The sequence below is a fragment of the Panthera onca genome, chromosome B1 (assembly GCF_046562875.1).
Source record: "Panthera onca isolate mPanOnc1 chromosome B1, mPanOnc1 haplotype 2, whole genome shotgun sequence".
In the NCBI taxonomy this organism is placed as follows: domain Eukaryota; kingdom Metazoa; phylum Chordata; class Mammalia; order Carnivora; family Felidae; genus Panthera; species Panthera onca.
Genome location: NC_138342.1, coordinates 202096572 through 202116846, shown reverse-complemented (window position 1 = coordinate 202116846; position 20275 = coordinate 202096572). Strand labels below are relative to the sequence as shown.

Genomic DNA, 20275 nt, shown 5'->3' with positions numbered 1-20275 from the left:
CCCTTTAAGCTACGTCACAATGTATTTTGTTATTTTCACGCTGACAAAATAATTCTAAGCCAGCATTTATTTCTATATTTGAAAACTTCACTTGAAAAAGTGATGAAGCCTAATTAACAATTTAGTTCTACTTTTTAATATCAAGCCAAGAAGTCTCTCGTGCATAGATGAATTCAAAGGATTCAGGGGAAAATTCCAATTAAGAAAAGGGTTTAATCATGACAATCCCAAGTATTCTATACATATAAAAAATGTGAGTTTTTAAATGGAGAATAGTAAAAAAAAAAAAAGGTTTTTAAAGGTTTTTTTTTAGGTTTATTTATTCATTTCGAGAGACAGAGAGCAAGTGAGTGAGCTGGTGAGCCTGCACAGGTTGGGGAGGGGCAGAGGGAGAGAGAGAACCCCAAGCGGGCTCCAGGCTGTCCGCACAGAGCCTGAGGTGGGTTTCATCTCACGAGCCATGAGACATGACCTGAGCCAAATCCAGATTCAGACGCTTATGCGACTGAGCCCCCCGGGAGTCCCTTAAAGGTTTTAATAAAAAGCACCAGATATGCTACTGCTAGACTTAGTTTTATAAAAAAATTTTTAAATGCTGTTCTATATGTTATTAAATTTGCATCAGACTAAGGATCTTTTAAAATACAGCTGAAGTTTCTTTTCATAGTTTTTTAAACAATAACGTAGAATAGAAAAATACAGGTGAAAAATCTAATTTAAGAAGTCCACTGGTGGTGTTTTTTTTTTTTTTTTCCGGTTTATTTTTGTTTGTTTGTTTTTACTTTTTCAGTAGAAACAGAAACCCAGCGAGTTGCGGTTCCCTTTTGCCCCCTGGGATATAAATGTTTAGCATTTCAAATAACCACAGAGTTGGTAATTTCGTTATTTTTTTCACTCAAAGGGACTGTATTTATAATGTTAGAATACTAGATTTTCAGTAAATTTTGTTTCATATGCTTTCTTCATGAACAACATGCTTGATCTATTAACTTCAACTTGATATTACAAAAATTTTGAAATCATCAAAAAAAAAAAAAATCAGGCTGCCATACAGAAGCTTTAAAGAAGTGATTTCTGCTCTGACCAGGGCTATTTGATGAATCCAGACTTCCCTCCATCACCACTGACGGTCAAGCTGATTCCCAGCCCTCCAGAGAAACCCTGATCATCATGTACTATTGAGCTGCGACTTTCCTACGACTGTTTCTCCAGGATGTCTCTGCTTTCATTATTCTCTCTACCTCTGATGCCCTATCTCTGAGTAGCAAAATAGTACGTATGCTCCAATGCCCACTAAAAAACAAAACCCATTTCCCAAAATATAAAAGCAATAAATGATAACTGTGAAAGTTAAACAATAAAAAACATCTAGGGTAAAATGAACGAGCATTCTTTCTTCCACTAATCCCGTAATTAGAACCGTCGTAATTCTAAATACCACTACCATCATAAAGATGTCCCTGATCACTTCCCAAGCAAATGCCATCCTTCTTCATGCAATTCTTATGTCTGGTTTCACATTATAAATGTGTGTTTATTATTTTGTTTCCTTTATAACAACCATTGAAGGCAAGGCCTATTTGTTCATCTTTTTAACTTACTGGCATATGATATTCCAGAGATACTAGGTAGAAGGAGTTTACCATAATAGATCGCTAATAAATATTTGTTGAATAGGTGAACAGATTCTCTAAAACATCCATTTAATCATTTAATGCACTATTATATACATGGAAAATTACATTATTGCCAAGAACGGTTAACCTACCGTCACATCTTGGAAAAGGATAATTCCAGTCTCGGTCGATCCCGTGCTGACAGGTGAGGACTGGGTGGCCGATTAAAATGTACCCAGGGTAGCACTCAAAGGATATGGACTGTCCCACACTATAGTCCGAGTTGATCATGTAACCATTCTGAAAAGGAGGTGGGTCCGGGCAGTTCTGTAACTCATAGGCTGAAACGGACAGAATCAAGCTCATGTAAGAAGTTAGGTTAGTATGGAATTGACAGTCCTGGGATCATGGGTAGTTTATTAAGATGGATGTTTCCAGCAAGTTTTGAAAAATATCTTTTCTAAGTTGCCACTTACCATCTAAGTAAAACAATTAGTAGCAGTAACGGAATTAAAACAACTTGCAATTAATAAACACTTGATTGTGTGCTTTAGAAGTAGTAAAGCACAAACCAAATATAAATTTGACAGCATTTACCTTGGGGGAAAAAAAAGTATATGAAATGAATTGACTTTTTTAAAAAGGTAAAATAAATGATAATAAAAATTGCCTGTAAAGAATGTCAGGTGAATGTGGACTTAATTTCCCTTTAATTTAGAAGCGAATTATACTAGCACTCCATTCTAAGGGTTAATAACTAGGAAATATGGAGTTATTATGTTTTGATTTGTTCACTAATTGTCTGTTACAAATAAAATTTAAAAATCAACTTCATTTTCTTATTTTTTTAAAAAAAGAGCCCATAGAAAAATTGTACCAGCAACCAATATCTGTACAATGTTTTTTTTCTAAAATCTAGTTTATGTAGTAAATAATACATATTTATATTTTGCATGTAATAAGGATACTGTGCAGTTGATACGGTGTCTTTGCAAGTTCCAATGTTGTGAGATAAATTTAGAAATTTTAACAGCATGGTTAAACCCTCACTGTAGTTAGAAGATTAAAAATCCCTTAATTTCACAATTTCACTTCATTTCACATTTTACTTGGCTTTCCTTATTTTTATATTTGCAATTGGATGTCTCTGGACAAGAGTCAGATAAGCAGCTAATGACTGACGGCAGGCAAGAAGCAGATATCAGAAGGGGTACCAGGGCAAAGGCCTCTAAGCCTCTTGGAGTCATTTATGGTGCTGGCTCCTCTGGGGGCTGATACCAGGAAGAACCTGGAGGTAGACCAAGGCCCCCCCCGCCCCTGAAAAAATGGGGCCTTCGTGAATCTCCAGCAGCTGCAGACTTCCCCTCTGGTGTCCACTGTGCAAGCACAGGACGAGGGCTGTCTCCTCAACAAGATCAGAGTGGACATCACAGACGTGGTTTATGCAACGAGGCTTTATCAACTGTGATGTGCTAATAATACATTTATTCCATTTTATTTGTAATGCGCTTCATTATTATAGGGAGTTGCACCTATCATGCATTGAGAATAAGAGGAAAAAGCTTGCTGGAGTATTTTTAACTCAATGCCATCTTTTGACACATAGGCTTAATAACTCAGTATGGAGATATAACTTATTTATACAAAGTCAAACAGTTTAGCAATTATATAATGAGTTTCTGGGACTCCTTTTTGGTGAAGCTAAATTATAACATGAAATTCCTGAGACAATAGAAGGGAAAATCACCTATTTAAGGATTTATTCCAGATCAATAAGCATCATAAGCACAATTATTATTAACAAAACGCAAAGCTCTAGCCCTCATTTGCCAAAGAAAAAGTGCTTGGAACTCACAATTTTGGCATTTGCGATCCAGCATAAAGACAATAGCTGCACGTTCTACAGAGGTGTTTTCCAAATTTTTTTTCTGCATCTCATAAGTAAAATATCTTACTGTTGAAATATCCTGCCTAGTACCAGACTTCAAGGGGAAATAAATCTATAACTGTTCCAAAGAAAAGAGCATTCAAACCTGAGTGAAAGGAAAACATGTCTGGAAGGAAAGTACGTCAAGCATCAGAGTGGCAAGTCTCTCATTTTTACTTGCTTTTGGAATGTTACCACATCCTATTTGAAAACCAGAAGCTTGGAAAACTGTGCTGGTGAGTATAAGGACAGGGAACGTCAGACCAGAAAGCCAAGACCAATCGGCACGTCTTTTTCTCTTTGAACTACACTTGCATGAACACACAGGTGCACACGCTGTGCACACATGGATGCACACGCACACACATACAATGCACACAAACACCACACACGTATGCACACACACCCACACCCACACCCGTACATGTTTATGCACATACATACACATGCACACACACAGAAATACCACACGTGTATGCACACACACACTCACACATCCGTACATGTTTGCACACACATACACATGCACACACACGCACACACTCACACATCCATACACGTTTATGCACACATACACACGCACACACACATATGCACGCACACACCTGTACATGTTTACACCATCATATGCACAAACACACACTGTCTATTTCTTCATTTCCTTACTGTGCTCCTTCCTGGGCCAGCGTGACAAATCCACAGCCAGTCACCCACCTCCCCCAAGGGCCACCTCACCCTGAAAGCCATAAAAACAGCCTTTTCCTGAAAGCCAGGGCCAAATGGCCTAGCAAATACCCACAGTGCTTGCAATGTTGTTATTTGAGCTTAAATTTACTTTATCAGAAGCAGGTTCACAAAAAGAACGGAGAATCCCATACTGGGCTCCAACTGTCAACCAATTTCCTTCTTTATAATACTCTTTTAGAATGAAATCAGCAGTTCGTTCTCATGCTTGTTTTGCTCGAAGCATAATAAACTCTGCTGGAGAAATGGGTCCTCTAATGTATCACATACAACTGCTAATAAAACCTTTATATATACATACATATATATGTATATAAATATACATCAAAACTGGATGGCGGTTTCCACGTGAGCAGAATCAAGACGGCGTTCAACAGAGCACCGTCGTCAGTGAAAGATTCTAGCCATGGTTTGGCAGACCCCTTGGGGTACCAATGAAAGCAGTGGGAACCGCAGATGGGTGCTCTCACAGAAAGTCCTTTTTTAAAAGTTTTTTTAAAGCTTATTTATTTATTTGAAAGATAGAGTGTGTAAGCGGGAAAGGGGCAGAGAGAGAGGGAGAGAGACTCTGCATTGTCAGTGAAGAGCCTGATGCAGGGCTTGAACTCACGAACTGTGAGATCATGACCTGAGTGGAAACCAAGAGCCGGACGCTCAACCAACTGAGCCACCTAGGTGCCCCAGTGCATAGAGATTCCTAATGAACTGTCACGGGAAACAGCATGTACCACATGTAAATTCACACGGGTCTCCTCACGGCCTTGCCACAGGGAGGGTCACTCTAATTTGCATCAGCGTCCGTGTGAATGTGACTTTGAACCCTCCCTCAAGAGCTTGGTTTCCCGCTCCTTGGAAAAATGAAGGGGGTTCCAGGAGCCACAGAGCCACATGCAGCAGTCCAGAGAATTCCCGAAGTGCACACACAAGGATGCTCCCTGTGTCCCAGGGAGCCATTATGATGGCTCCAATGGCACATCTGTCTTCTTTTGTAACAAGGATATGACCCTGTTTCTCACTCCTCAGTGAGACTGAACGTTCTTTATTGGTTATCTGAACTCCCCATACCCATCGGTGAAGCCAACCTACATCGTCCCCGAGGTGACAGCCAATCCCATGCTCTGGGGGCAGCCCAAAGCCTTGGCTGGGGGATGGCTGACCAAGTCGCTTGCTCCCAATTGTGGTTACAATCGTGTCTTGTGCTTTGAGCAACTGCGGGTGGGTGCTCGGCAGACTTTCTGCGTGAAGACCTTTACACTGTGGAAAAACTCTTATTTTATTTTAGCTTTTTAAATGTTCACTTATTTATGTTAAGGGAGGGAGAGGGGGGATGGGGAGGGACAGAGAGAGAGGGAGACAGAATTCCAAGCAGGCTCTACCTAGTCTCTATAGTGTAGCCCATGAACTACCACTGGAGGCACTTTCTCCATCTTGACCAGGTTGCCCTCGAGTGGATGGGAATTGACACAACTATAAGTTGTCCGCTATTTTAAGCATTTTGATGTGTCTAAGGAGCCTCCTGCAGAGAACTCGATTCACTCACTCAGACGGGTGGAAAGGACAGAGTAGACCCGACCTTGCTCTTGTTAGCTCAAGGTGCCTCAGAGTATCACGGTCAAAGGAAAAAGAACAACTCAGTTGTAGAAACACATCAATTTCATGCAGACAAGTATGTTCGTGTCCGTAAGGAATGGGCAGTGGGTTTATACAACCAGCTACAAGCTACCCTTCCCGGGCTCACTGCACAGGAAGGTGGTTTGATTGCTTCTCCTCCTACAGGGGAAGGATCACTATCTACTATCGACAGACTAAAGCCTATTTTCTCATAGATTCAATTCACTTAAATTCAAGAGTTTTATGAATGAATAAATGGAGAAGCAGATTAAACATATCTTTAAAAAAGAAAAAAGATGCTTGAGGCACCTGGGTGGCTCAGTCGGTTCAGCGTCTGACTTCGGCTCAGGTCATGATCTCACAGTTTGTGAGTTCAAGCCCTGTGTTGGGCTCTCCGCTGATGGCTCAGAGCGTAGAGCCTGCTTTAGATTCTGTGTCTCCCTCTCTCTCTGGCCCTCCCCTGCTCGCACTCTGTCTCTGTCTCTCGCTCTCTCTCAAAAATAAACATAAAACATTTTTAAAATACAAAAATAAAGGTGCTTAGTACATATAGCAAAAGGAAAAAGCAAAAGAGTGCAACTTCGAAAAAAAAGAAGACATTTTTACTTCCTATGCCTAAGGTACTTAAAGTTACCTTTAAACTTTTTGGCACTACACTATTCTATTATAATGTAAGAATGAACAAGAGAGAGAGAGGAGAATATTTAACTTCTCCAAATGTTAACTTACAAAAACCAAAAACAGAAGAGACAGAGTCGCTAAAATTCTTAATGGCCCCAATTTCATAAACATTATGAAAATCTAGACACCAATAAGCCCATACCAATATTATAAGAGTAAGGGAATCCTTTGTTGGGCTCAAGGAAAAGAACTATTACACCTATCACTCTCAAGCAATAGGGCATCAAGTGTTTAAATTATAGGTGTTTAATGGGACAGCCAGTGGGGTCACGTAGTCATATTTGTGATATCCAACAGATTTTCCAGTATCTAATGAACTGATAAATATCTTCAGGCTTCCATCAGTTTTTCAGTTTTTGGCTTAGAAATAGGGTACATGAACTCAATTTTATTCAACACGACTCTCCACCTTCCATTTTCCAAGTTCTGTAGAAGTCATGTAACTTCCAGACAGCGACATCCACTAGTAACATTTTTAACCTTTCTAGAGCCATAAAGAAACGACGAGGTTTAAGAATAGGGGCACAACCAGGCATCGTTGAGAATGACAAGACATGCCTGCATGATTTATGCAGCTTCTTATGAGTTATTAATTACGAGCTTAACTTCTAAATCTCAAGTCCGACCTAGGAATTTTGACGTGACATTCGAATCAGAATTGTGTCATTTTGCCAATTTATACATTTTACAAAATGACAAACGCCGATAATCTAATTAAGTACCATCCATCCCTGTCAGATATGATGACCTTCAAGAAACTGGGGCACCTCAAATTCACATTCTCATTCTTTTTATTTATTTTTGTAGCTCTCAATTATAGCCAACTCACTGCCTGCAATAAAAAATATATTGTTTAAGAATTGCTTATTTATTTATTTTCAGCATGGATACTTAAAAACAGAGTCAGACGTCACGTAAATAAAACATGTGCTCGGCTCAGCCAACCAGATGTGTGGCCTAGATGAGGCTTCACGAAATCAAATGTTTAAAGGCCGCACAGACAACATCAATGTTCAAAGCTCACAGGGGATAAGGGAAATTTTTGAAGTCAACGGTTTTCTACTCTGAAAGGGGCCATCACTATGACACTTCAGGGGACTGTCCCTACATGTGAACACTGACCAAATGTTTACAGATTCTGACACTGTGAGATAAAAAAGGAAAGTGGATCTATGGGTATCTCACAAACTATATGAAATCTAATCTACATACTGACAATTAAAAATTGTAGTATTTTGTTAGCCAACTGCAGCAACTTTATGAGCTACTGTCTAAATAATTCTTATTTAGACTTCGTGTATGTGTGCGTTTGTGTGTTCATTTTAGAGCATTCTTTTTGGATTTCAGTAATTGATAGCTTTAGAATTATGTGGACATGGCCTTAATAACCCTATCTGGAAAATATCAAGAGAGATAAAACAAGAAATATTTTTCGAACTGTGGAGGTTAGAGTTAAGTAAGATAAAATACAGTTCCAGAACTTCCATATAAATCATGGGAATTTGTACTTGAGTTTTGCAGGCCAAGAAGGAGAGAGAAGTTAAATTTTGAATACAGTATTAAGAATACTCCAAGTGGGGAAGACTTTTCAAAAGTCCTCGGGATCAAGTGAGATAAATCACTTAATTGGCAGCTCATGGTTTGAGATGTGTAATTATGTATATTTTTCTTATTGACTCATACATTAAAGTCATGCCAATTGAACAATGGAGGTCACCATGTAATAGCCAAGTCTAAAATGACAATCATGGGGTGCCTGAGTGGCTCAGTCTGTTAAGTGGCTGACTCTCGATTTCAGCTCTGGTCATGATCTCACAGTTCGTGAGTTTGAGCCCTGCGTTGGGCTCTGTGCTGACACTGTGGAGTTTGCTTGGGATTCTCTCTCTCCCTCTCTCTCTCTCTGCCCCTCTTCTACACGTTTGCACTCCCTCCCTCTTGCTCCCTCCCCCTTGACCAAAATAAGTAAATAAACTCCAAAAAAAGTAAACAAGGGATGCCTTGGGGGCTCAGTCAGTTAAGTGACTGATTTCGGCTCAGGTCATGATCTCACATTTAGTGGGTTCCAGCTCCGCGTGAGGCTCTGTGCTGACAGCTCAGAGCCTGGAGCCTGTTTCGGATTCTGTGTCTCCCTCTCTCTGCCCCTCCCTGTTTACGCTCTCTCTCTCTCTCTCAAAAATAAATAAACATTAAGAAATTTTTAAAAATAAATAAAATGATGATCATGAATGAAATGTTCATACTTTAATAAAATGTACTTCAATAGAATTAGGTAAAGGGTGTACACCAGATATACAAAAATATGAAAGAGAAGCACTGAATTCATGGCAACTATGATTCAAGTTTCAAGTTCAGCGTGCAAACAGGTGAAGAGGACAGGACGCAACAGAGAGAGGTGTGTTGAGGTGAAAGCCACATCTCCCTTAGACACCTGCCAAGCCTTCCAGCAGGAAGGTGAGGGAACCCCCAACACACGCACACGCACACGTGCCAGGAGATGCCTTTCTTCCAAGACCTTCCCCTCCCCTGCCACTTACAGAAGAGTCAGGAACACCCGTGTCTGCCTGTGGCTGGACAAGACACGAATCCTCCAGATTCTCATCTCGTCTCATCATGTCTCCCAGATGGTGAGCTTCACCGCCTGTTCCCACCGAGGAGCCGGAACAAAACACTGGTCTCTGCTCCTACCAGGTCGTACTGGGCGCCCGAGCCCCAGCCAGCAGACGGCGCTCCGCGGGCAGCCTGCTCTCAGGGTAGGACCTTTCCTGACTCACCACCCACCACGGTGTCTCCTGCTCACCCGCTTCCCAGACCCAGGCCCCTGTAGCCTTGCCGCTCCTCCCTGTAGAGGAAAACCCCTCTTCCCACCCCTCCAGACCTGCGCTGATCTTACGGTCAGAGCCCTGTTCTTTCTGCTGCAGGAGACCTTTTCTCCAGGGGCACTAAATAATCCTTTCGGCTAGAGGGTCACTTTACCAAGGCTGAAGTCGTTCTGCATTTCATTCTAGATACGGGGGCTGTTGATGCCTTAGCGTCAGAAGTGGGAAGAACGAACGTGGTAGGACTTTGAAGGGTCTGACAGTTTTCAGGGACAAAGAGGAGGGCGGTGAGGACAAGACGCGTGGCGGCATCTGGTGGGACTGCGCGATGTTGCCTAACTGGGAGCTGGGGCAAGAGTCATGACACACGGGGTCACGTCCCCAGGAAAGCGGGCACGGGGGCGCGAGTACGCCAGTTCTGCAGCTGGAGCGGGTAGCTCAAATGCGCACCGTGTCCTCAGAGGGATGGGAAAGGCTGGAAGAGGAACCTACCCGGAGAAGAAACCGTGTGCTCGGTTTTGCACACAGGGCTCACGGGCCAGCCCTATGCCCAGGGGATGTGTGGCAGTGGGACAGACACCCGGCCCCGGGACTCGCAGGACTGGAATCGGGGACAGGAGCAGCCAGGCCGTCCAGCACTCACACCACACAGGCTTCGAATGTGTTGAGGACGCTGGGGGAAAGGGGGTGATGAGCAGCTGGGGCTCGGCCAGCCCTGCATGCGCGGCTGTCCAGCAGAAGAGAACGACCGAGGCCCGGAGATGTAAGAAGCAGTAGGGGGGTGGGGGGGCAGCGGAATCGCCAAGAGACTGTGTGGGCCCTCAGGGAGGGGGCAGGGTCCCGGGCCAGAGGCGGGAACACCACCGAACGCTACCACAGAACACGGGCCACGGCGCGTGGCGGGGGGTATAGCAGCACGGAAGGCCGCTGGAATGAAAGAACACCTGGACACGATGCTGTGTCAGAGTCTGGATGAGAATGGGAAGGAGAAGGTGGGGAAAGTCTTAGAAACTGGGACAGGTGGTGCAGACAGTGCTTCAATGTCTCCTAGAAAGTGGGAGCCGAAGGAAGACAGGACTCGAAGGGACACTGACAATTACATATAAACAGAAGCACCAGGTGGCTGGGTCGGTCAAGCTTCTAACTCTTGGCTTCTGCCCAGGTCCCAATCTCACAGTTCATGAGTCTGAGCCCCAAGTGGGCCTCTGAGCTGACGGCTTGGGATTCTCTCTCTCCCTCTCTCAGCCCCTCCCCTTTTCTCTCTCAATAAATAAATACACTTTAAAATACATGTCTAAAGAGACGTGGTGTGTGTGTGTGTGTGTGTGTGTGTGTGCATGCAAGCGACACTTTCTTGAGGGGGATGGGGTACAGCGGGAAGCAGTGAAGGACACCATCTGCATCAAGAACATTCTGGCCACGTCTCCTGCCGCATTCCTCCCTGCCCCAGCCTTTATTTCCCTCCTACTGGGGTTCTGTATCTTAAGAGACCCCAGATTTGGAAATCTAAGTGTAGATTTTATATTTAAGTAACAACTTGAGTACCAATGTCTGAAACTTCAACATAAAATGCATCATCTTTGAGTAAAACAGTAAAACCCTTAATTTCAAAGGCAGTCGATGAAATTAAAGAAAGCAAGTGATTTAATTAAGATTTTTAAAAACGAAAAGCCCGTGTGTTGACATTTCCAGCTTCATAGGATTTAACGATAACCAAGAAATGCCAGCTAAATCATCTGGTATGAAATGAAAACTCTGAACTTTTTCTCTTGTCAAAAATGGTTGGATGAGGCTTGATTCAAACGTGTCTTCAAGTCTCGCGTTCAGAGAGTTTAAAAACGAAGTTGGTTCACTGCATTTTCTTCCTGGTGTAACTGAAGTGACTCGACTGATACCTTCAGCCGTTATTTTCGAGCTCTGACAACAGCCAGTGCAGGAGACACGCCTCCAGCCCCGCTGCCGTGGTGACCGGATTCGCCCGCACGTCTGGAGGGGACGCGAAGCCCCGGCAGCCAGAGGACCGTGACAGATGGGGAGGTGTGCGTGATGCGGGGACAGCTGCTCAGGAGTGTGATGTGGGCCGCAGCAGGGCGTGACTGGCGGCGACACGTGAGGACAGTGCGGTGTGCCCCCATCCCCGTCCAGGCCTCTGCTCACGTCTACGCTGTGTGAGCAGCCCTGGGTCCGTTACCAGTCGGGGAACCAGTGGTTCCAGCTCTGCACATTTGTAACCCATCGGGGAGGATGCTATTTCCATTCAGTTTAAGTGAAAGAGATAAATCTGGGTTTTTGCTGATTCCTTACCTTGGTAAGTGAGTTTAAACCCTTGCCGGTTCTGGGAATGGTCGCTGTAAAAGTGGATGAGCGTTTCATGTGTCGTACTGAGCAGGGAGGAAGGGGGTTCTGTGCCACTGAACTGCCCGATCATGGGGCTGCCGTGGTGGGGTCCGTTCTGAATTTCAAGGTAGTCGTGATTAGCTTCGGTAGAAAAATTCAGAAATTGAATATGTGCACCTGTGAAAAAATAGGCAAAATCAGTGAGAGTTAACATCAAAATGCATAAGGGCAACGTGTGTCAAAAGTGATTAAAATGGCATCAGTGTCCCCACGCACGATCCTCCGGGAGGCAGAACAAGGCAGTCACAGTGGCAGAGCACACATTTTGGGCAACAACGCACGTTGGTTCAATGTCACCTGTGCCACCTACTGGCTGTATGACCTTTGTTCACGTAATTAATGTCTCTCAGTCCGCATCTTTGTCAAATACAATTACTAGCACTACATCACAGAAATATACAGGCATGATGCTTGGAGTATGACTGGTACTCACAAGGACGGCAATGATTTCGTCTGGCAATGAATTGTATGTATGTTGGATCATCCATAAGCTAATTTGCAACTTCATCAAGAAAGATGCTGAAATGAGTCTAAAAAAAGTGCAACAGCCTTTCAAAGTGGCTTTCAAATGGATGGTCATATCATGACACAAGAGACTGGCTAGTTTAGCAGGTGATTATTTCAGTTGCATTATGCACACAAAGCCAGTGACTGATTTTTGCAAAAAACCCAATCTAAAACCCCACCGTGACTTCCACACTTCAATCTCATACCCTGGCACGGTTCACACACCAAAAGATTGTCCAAGTGACCACTGTCACTGGGATCCTATTGGTCTATGTACCAGATAAGAGGTCGATGATAATTTAGAAGAAAATAAAAATCAGAATGATTTAGACTGATTCGCTATGACTTTGTGCCATTTTTGAAAATCTAGTTGACTCCGATGCTGATACATTTTAAGCCACTTAAATAGTTTCTATAGAACTCCAAAGGCATCTGTGTTCACATAAATCCATGTAATTAATTTAGGTGTGTAAAGCCTACACTGAGAATTCCAATAGCCATTACAGATTATTCTCCCAACACGTCAGAAAAGCTTTACTTTGTGTTATGGCTCATCTGCTCTTGATAGAGAAGAGCTTTATTTTTGCTTGTCATCTCCTATAGTGACCCATGTTTTCTAGGTTTGGAAAAGTAAAGATAATACTTTCATGGGTGGCCTCACTTAGTGTTAAGTGCAGAGAAAATTTCAAGCAAACATATCTACTCGGGTACTGATGGGAAATACAGTTATCGAAAGCAGAATTCAGTGAAAAAAAGCATGAGAGAAGTTCAAGCCAAGCAGGAGAGAGAGATATAGGCACTCAGTAAATATAGTCTTCCAAGAAACACAGTGTCATCTACCACGGAGAAAACCGTGAGGAGGCACAGAACGTCACAGCCCCCTCTGTTTGGACGGAAGTGTGAGGCCAATTATCAAGCTGAAGCTGCACGTTACCAAGCGACATTTTTCTCACAGTTACCCAGCGAAGTCCTTACTGGTATCATCATAACGTGACTCAGAGATGTTAGGTGTTATGTCCAGTGCAGCACAGGACAAGCAGAGTTAGATTTACACCCACGTCTCATGGGCAAAGAGCTCGCTTTCCTGGTTTAGAAAACGTGCTGTACGAGAATGAACAATCTCAGAAAGCTGGAGATACTCCAGTTCTCATTGGGCAAGATTGGATTAAATTTGTTCAACCTTGACTGCCAGAGGAAGGAAGGAAAGAATAGAATGTGGGAAACTTCAGAAGTGCCCAGCTGGCTTCATCAGGAGAGGTGACTCTTGGATCTGAGTCATGAGTTCAAGCCCCACATTGGGTGTAGAGATTACTGGAAAAAAAAAAAAAAACTTAAAAAAAATACAGGATACTTCAGAAAGGGGCAGAGGAAGCAAAAGGCAGGAGAAAAATCCTGTCTAAGGGGAAAGAGCTTTAACCCGTCAACCAAGTGTTAGGACCATTTTAGAACAAGTAATGAAATCCAGGTGTCAGAGTCTGAATCTATAAACTAGCAGCACACGAGCCACCAGGGAAGGATGATCCCAGTCTGTCTTTGGCTTGTCTATCCCTAGGTCATGTCCATACGGGAGTACAGAGCAATGCCATCAATGTAAAGCATTTTTGTAAATAGTTCAAAATGTCGAATATTTCTCTTTGTTGAAGAACCATCAATGAAGTGTTAATTTTTTTTCTAAATGTTAGCAAATATGCTGGTTCAAAGAAATTTAGCAGCATGAAAAGAAAAGAGGGATCGAGAGAGATGGAAACAGAGAGAAGGACGGACAGGAGAGAAGGAAGGAAGAAAAGAGAGATGGAGAGAGGGAAGCACTAGGGGCTCCCTTAGTCCCTTAATTCCCAACTATTCCCTCAACATTATTGTGGCAGCTGAGCTCCTGGCCACTTAGCGAGGTACACATCAGTACTGGATTTAGTCCCTCACCCAGTGTTGAGTTAGAAACACAGTCTTCTTTTGCATCATGGCCCATGGATCTGACCAAAAAGGGTTTTGATACTAATAATGAAACTGTTCTAACGGAGCCTTTTTCTGAGTGCACATGTGCCAAAGTCGGGGCCACTGACTGCTGTGGTCTGCAAAGGCTTATGAACACCCAACACATCGGTCACCATGAAGATGAATGCAAACAACTGCTGAATCGCTGACATTTTATTTATGTCCCAAGGTATGTACAACATGGGAAACTAGGGCAAGACTAGACACTTGCAGAACGCACTCGCGGTTTGGGTATCAAATCAAACAGCAGGGACACGGCTTAAAATACGCTCGTTTCAGATGGTTATATGCAGACTTCAGATGCATTTATCCAGAGATACGTTTTGAAATTCATAGAATGACACAGTCAAGGAAGAAATGAAAGCCAGCAAGCAGATCAAGGGGGAACAAAAGTTAAAGATGGCCAATATCTCCAAGTGAAGGCAACAGTAGAGGTGGCCTTTTACGGACTTGGAATTAAACTTGAAATGGAACAGAATTATGGCAATTATGGTCTTATGAAAAAATTAGCATTTTAATCAGGATAAAGTATCCAGCCACATATCAAACCTCTTAACACACATCAGGAGATGGAACAGAACAGAGCCCAGTTCTAATCTGGTTTAAAACAGAATTACTTAGCTATCTAATTTTCAGTGACTTGTGTCCGATTTGACATCATAAAGCCAAAATGAAGGGATTGAAATAAGCATAGCCTAGCTATCCTTTCATTATCTCATGAAATGCTGACAAAAATGTGTTATTACAACAAGAAAAATCAATCTGAATGTCCATTTGGTGGAATTTACGGAGCACCTTATTGTTGTGCTCTGAGTATCGTCCACACTGAAAATTAAGTGTCAGGAAAAGTCACCTGCACAAAGAACGTTTGACTTTGGATTTGACAAAACTTTAAAAAGTAATGTGACCCTGACTTCTGAGTGAAACCTTCATTTTTTTTTTTTTGGATGATAGACCTTGTGAATATTAAGTGCTCTATTTACTATCTTCTGTGCATAATAAATGCACGGCAAGAGTGACTCTTCTGAAGTATCCTTTATAGCCTGCCTACATACGCCTCTAGATGGTCAAAGACACGGTCATTTTGGACAGCGTGGCCTGCAAAGTTGGTGCAGTGGTTTTTAAACAGAAAAGGCAGAGACAAAGGAAAAAAAAAATCACGGTTGTATTTTTGTTGACTGTGCCTTTAGAAAATTTCAAGAAAGCAGAGACAGAAATTCTGTGTCGATGGGGCTTGTGCCAAAGCAACCCAAAATATCAACCGAAATCCGTGACGAGGAAAGAAAACAGGGTAAAAATCATTAGGGCATTTGGGTTTGTGACTAAAAGTGACTAACGGCCAAATAATGCCCTACTCCATATCCAGCATCTGCATTAATCAGAGCAGCCCCATGAGATGATGTTTTATTATGTTTATTTTAAAGATAAGGAAATGAGGTTCAACAACACTCTTGGTAACTTGGGCACATTCACAACCCCAGTGACTGATGGAACTAAGCTTTCTAGTCAACCCAACTCGGAGCCCCCAGACGTGAGCACTCGCCATACTTCCTGCCCACCCACCCCTCCGCGCAAAGTCCCTCCAGCACTTGGAGAGAAGAGCTGTGTTCTCTCCCTGAGACTGGATGCAGGAGACGGTCGTCACCGGGACAAATAACAGCAACGTGAGACAAAGGTGGTTTTCACATGTTGCCGAAGCAACTAATCATTTTGCCTGTTTAATGAAACTATCGATTGATCCACAGGCATTGGAAAGAAATGACAGAATCAAAAGAATTATTTGACTAAGCTGGCAGCTGCTTAACTAATGGATCGGATAATCCCTCTCAGCTGGTCCTGGGCAATCCAGTGGTAGGGAATGATTCAAAGCACCCCAGTAAAATCCTCCTTGAACGAAATTCATCAAGAAAGGCAACGATACCACGTTCTGCCTCTGTGGACTATCCCTGTGGCTGCAGGAACCGGGTTCATCTGTGTTTACCGGCAGCACAGCCACGAATGCCCCAAGCAACCCACCACCAGAACTGAAAATCGAGACCACAGGAATGTACACGCAGATATTTGAGATCGCGTTTAAAGAAATGAGAGAACTAACTTTAAAAGTATGGAAATAGAACTTATTTTAAAGAAAAGTCTGTAATAACGGTAGCAATTCCCTTTTTTTTTTTTTTTTGTAATTCATGTTAAAGTTTTGGTTTATCATACGGTTTCATACGAAATAATATTCTATCTCTACTCCACTGTGTCAAAACCTCTGGATTTCTACACTTTTGGGTAAAGCAATTTCTACTGAAAATAAAATGTATAAGAATCTTATGAAAAAAACATTTGTGCATTTCTCATCTTATTTCAGTTACAAGTGGCCTTCCCTAAGTTGAAGAAATGCTTCCCAAAACCTGTGACTCCCTCATCCGAAATACCGGAAGTGTTAGATAAAAACCCTGCTGAGTACTCTTCCTGGTGTGGCCAGCGGGGCTGAGACAGGGCACCAAGGGGCAAGCCGCAGGAAGTTCACTGTCACAACGTGACTCCCACCGGGGATTCTCACGCGCAGCAAAATTTCAGAACCCCTGGGCTTAGCAATCATTCTCCTTGGCATTTAATGTTCCAAGTTTAAGTACACATTCACAGTAAATCTGACCGTATCGTTGGGTCTTATGCAAGCAAGTTTCCTACGGTGCCCTCTTCTAGATGAACTTCCCAGTGACCCTACAACCTCTGTTGTTTAGACTGGTTTCCCAAACCTCAGACAGAGAAAGGGCTAGGAGTAGACCACCCCCCTGCCCCCGATGCACACGCAGAGCCAGTCCCTGAGGCAGGAGATCTGGGACAGGAGCAGGCATGAGCAGTGACAGCAACACGCCCAGTGCATGTTCATTCGGAAGAGCTGGTAAGTCTACCGCACTTGATGTAAATTACCCATCACGTTGTCCTTCCAAGGAGGAAATATCGCTTATTATGATCTTCCAACTTGGTTGCCAAGATCATCTTAACAGCAGAAGTTTTCCAGGTGAAACATCTATTGTGTCATCCATAGAAACATGTCATCCCAATCTCCCTCCTTGTCCCACTGGGAAAATAGTAGCTGTGTCCTGGGTGGTAATTACAGGAGATGTTCCAGAACAATCCTAAGATTTTGGTGTTGATAGGACACAATGTGGGAGATTAAGGGGGAGAAATGAAGGGCGCTTCGTGGTTTAGTCGGTTAAGCATCTGACTCCTGACTTTGACTTGGGTCATGATCTCATGGTTTGTGGGACTGAGCCCCGATTCTGCTGACAGTATGGAGGCTGCTTGGGATTCTCTCTCTCCCTCTCTCTCTGACCCTCCTCCACATGTGTGCTCTCTCTCTCTCTCTAAAATAGATAAATCAACATTTAAAAAAAGGGAGAGATGATCATGAAGGGATAGGATGGTCATCTTTGCTATGTTCCTGTTTTTTTAAATAAGAAACTTCCAGAGTGTTTAACACAAAATCACACTTTCCTGAGTTTCAGACCCAAACTTGCTATCTCAAAATTTCCAAGCTAGTGATCTGATGTCTGCCTATGACTTGGGAGATCCTGGGAGGAATTATTGCTAAGGTAAGAATGAGGGAAAGAAAAGTTCCAGGGAAGGGTCATGCTGTAGATACAGACAGGGGATGAAACAGAAGAATCCACTCTGGAATAAACGGAGTAAAGGGAAAGAAGAAAGTGATCAATTTGAATTTGAATGGAGTCCGTGACACCTTCAGATGCCCCAGATGAAAATATGTCACACGCAGCTGAAAACGTGGATCTCAAATGCGTGCTTTTGACCACAGGAGAGGAGGTGTTTTGAGCCATGTTATTACAAGGGAGAACCGGCAGAGATAAAAGACCAGAAAGAGATAAAATTAACTTACTTAAGAGTTTCGAAACTCTCCCATGGAGTTGAAAGCTAGGCTGTAAAGTTTTCTCAACATCAGCAAAAAGCGCTGTCATTTTGTAAGCCTCAGAAGACATTTCTAGCAGGGATGGAAAAATCCCTGTCGGGGGACCTACCACCACTTAGACGCCTTTCCTCTAAATTTGTAACTTCGTTTTTAGAAGGATATTTATAGATTTTAAAATGTATCTCCGGCAAACCCGGTGCATTACATTTAATCTGTAATTTACAGTTGATTCTTGAACAACACAGTTTGAACTGTGTGGGTCCACTTCTGTGCAGCTTTTTTACAGTACAGGACCCTAAGTGTGGTCTCTCTTCCTTAAGATTTTCTCAATGATATTTTCTTTTCTCTAGCTCACCTTATGGTAAAAATATAGTATATACTACAAAATATAACGTACACCATACGTACTCATGTCATCGATAGGCTTCTGGTCAATGATAACGTTACTATTAACTAAGTTTTTGTGGAATCAGGTCATAGTGGATTTTCAACTATGCAGGGTCAGCGCCCCTGACCTCCAGGTTATTCAAGAGTCAACTGTATCGTGGGGCATAATTACATCATTCTAAAAATCTAGGGCTAATGATATTATCTTGTATGTATTTAGGATTTGAGCCACAAGGTTTCTTTTTGCCTTTCCTTCAAGATACTTTCAAACCGCAGAATTACGCAGTACCAAATATTTAAAAACTTAATTTATTTTAATTATAACATATCATAAATCTTTTTTCCCATTTTGGTCTTTCTTCAAATAAATATTTTCTTTGGGCTCATAGATCATGATCACAAAGTCAGACAACTTGACTGACTTTTCCCCCTGAATTATTGTATCTTTCATGCTGGTTTATGCATGAACAACATAAGGAAGAATGCCAAACAATAACCTTTTCAATCACAGAATGGTCAAATTGGGAAAATAAGTTAATACAATATTTATACCCCTTCCGGAATAATGTATTTCTAATGAGATTTGAAAGCAAAGTGGGAAATACTTGGAATAATAATAAAAAAAAAAAAAAAAAAAAAAAAAAAAAAAAAAACAGCTGACTTCTTCATTGGCTGCTGTTGCCGTTTCTGACCCGCCAAGCCCGGTGCTAAACTCCTCCTGGGTTGTTTTAGCGAGTCCTCACCCGAACCCTCTGCGGCTCTGTCGGTTTTTCCCATTTTCCCATGAGACAGGCACACCTCCCATCTTGGTAGAGCGTGCGACACCCGACTCAGACTGCGGGGGCCCGCGTTTCTCTGAATCTCTGCGTTTAACCGGTGTGGTCATTTGCCTGATGAGCCCGTGACCCCGAAGGGCCTGAGGACCCTGCTGGAATGGCCTGGGTCAGGTGTATGTTTGATCCCACCTCCACCGCCTGACTCAAAGATTGTATGAACCCTGTCTTCAGACCCCTATGCTAGGAAAACAGGCCAGCCTTTTGAGAGTAACTGAGCTAATACTGGTTAAGCACCTGGCAGATGTATTTCCCTATGTTCAGAGAGTTTATGGTCTAAGAAACAAAGCCAAACCAAAAACCTGGAAGAAACAGCCTCTGTAACCTTTGGCGGTCTCTCCCCTTCCTTGTCCCATTTGACCTCTGCTGGCCCCTTAGGGACCTCAGCGGACAGGAAGCTCCCATGAGTTCTCCCCAGGGGGAGCGCCTTTCCATGCTGCCCTCCCTCCCTGGTGGAACACTCGGGGTCGGTCCCCGGCGTGACTGTGCTCGCACACCCGACCGATGCCCACCGGGCCCTCCTGCCTGGGGTTCCTCCTGGCTCCTCTCTGCTGAGCAGGGGGACCCTTCCTTGCTCCGTGTTCTACATCACTGCTGCTGCATCCATCCGGCACACAGGTTTTTCAGCCAAAGCTTTGAAAACCTAATAAAAAACCATGATCTAGGGCAGCGACGTCCACTTGGGCTTAAGTTCATTCATCATCCAACTAACATTTCACGTAGACGTCCTCAATCACTATGCACGAGGACATTCAGTAAGGACCTGACCTGGTACACCTATCAGTGTGTGCTCTGGAGAAAAATCACAGGTGGGGAAAACCCAAATTAATGAACTCAACCATGAAGGA

The 20275-nt window shown here is 43.0% G+C and overlaps 1 protein-coding gene across 3 annotated transcripts in view; it reads right to left on the bottom strand.

Moving 5' to 3' along the window:
• Positions 1–20275, bottom strand: part of CSMD1 (CUB and Sushi multiple domains 1) — a 2002273-nt gene that overhangs the window by 163576 nt on the left and 1818422 nt on the right. For all 3 annotated transcript variants that reach the window (XM_078445226.2, XM_078445227.2, XM_078445228.2), the window contains 2 exons: positions 11700–11909; positions 1769–1957 (listed from right to left, as the gene is read on the bottom strand). In XM_078445226.2, coding sequence (XP_078301352.2) covers positions 1769–1957; positions 11700–11909 — 399 coding nt within the window. The remainder of the gene's footprint in view (positions 1–1768; positions 1958–11699; positions 11910–20275) is intronic.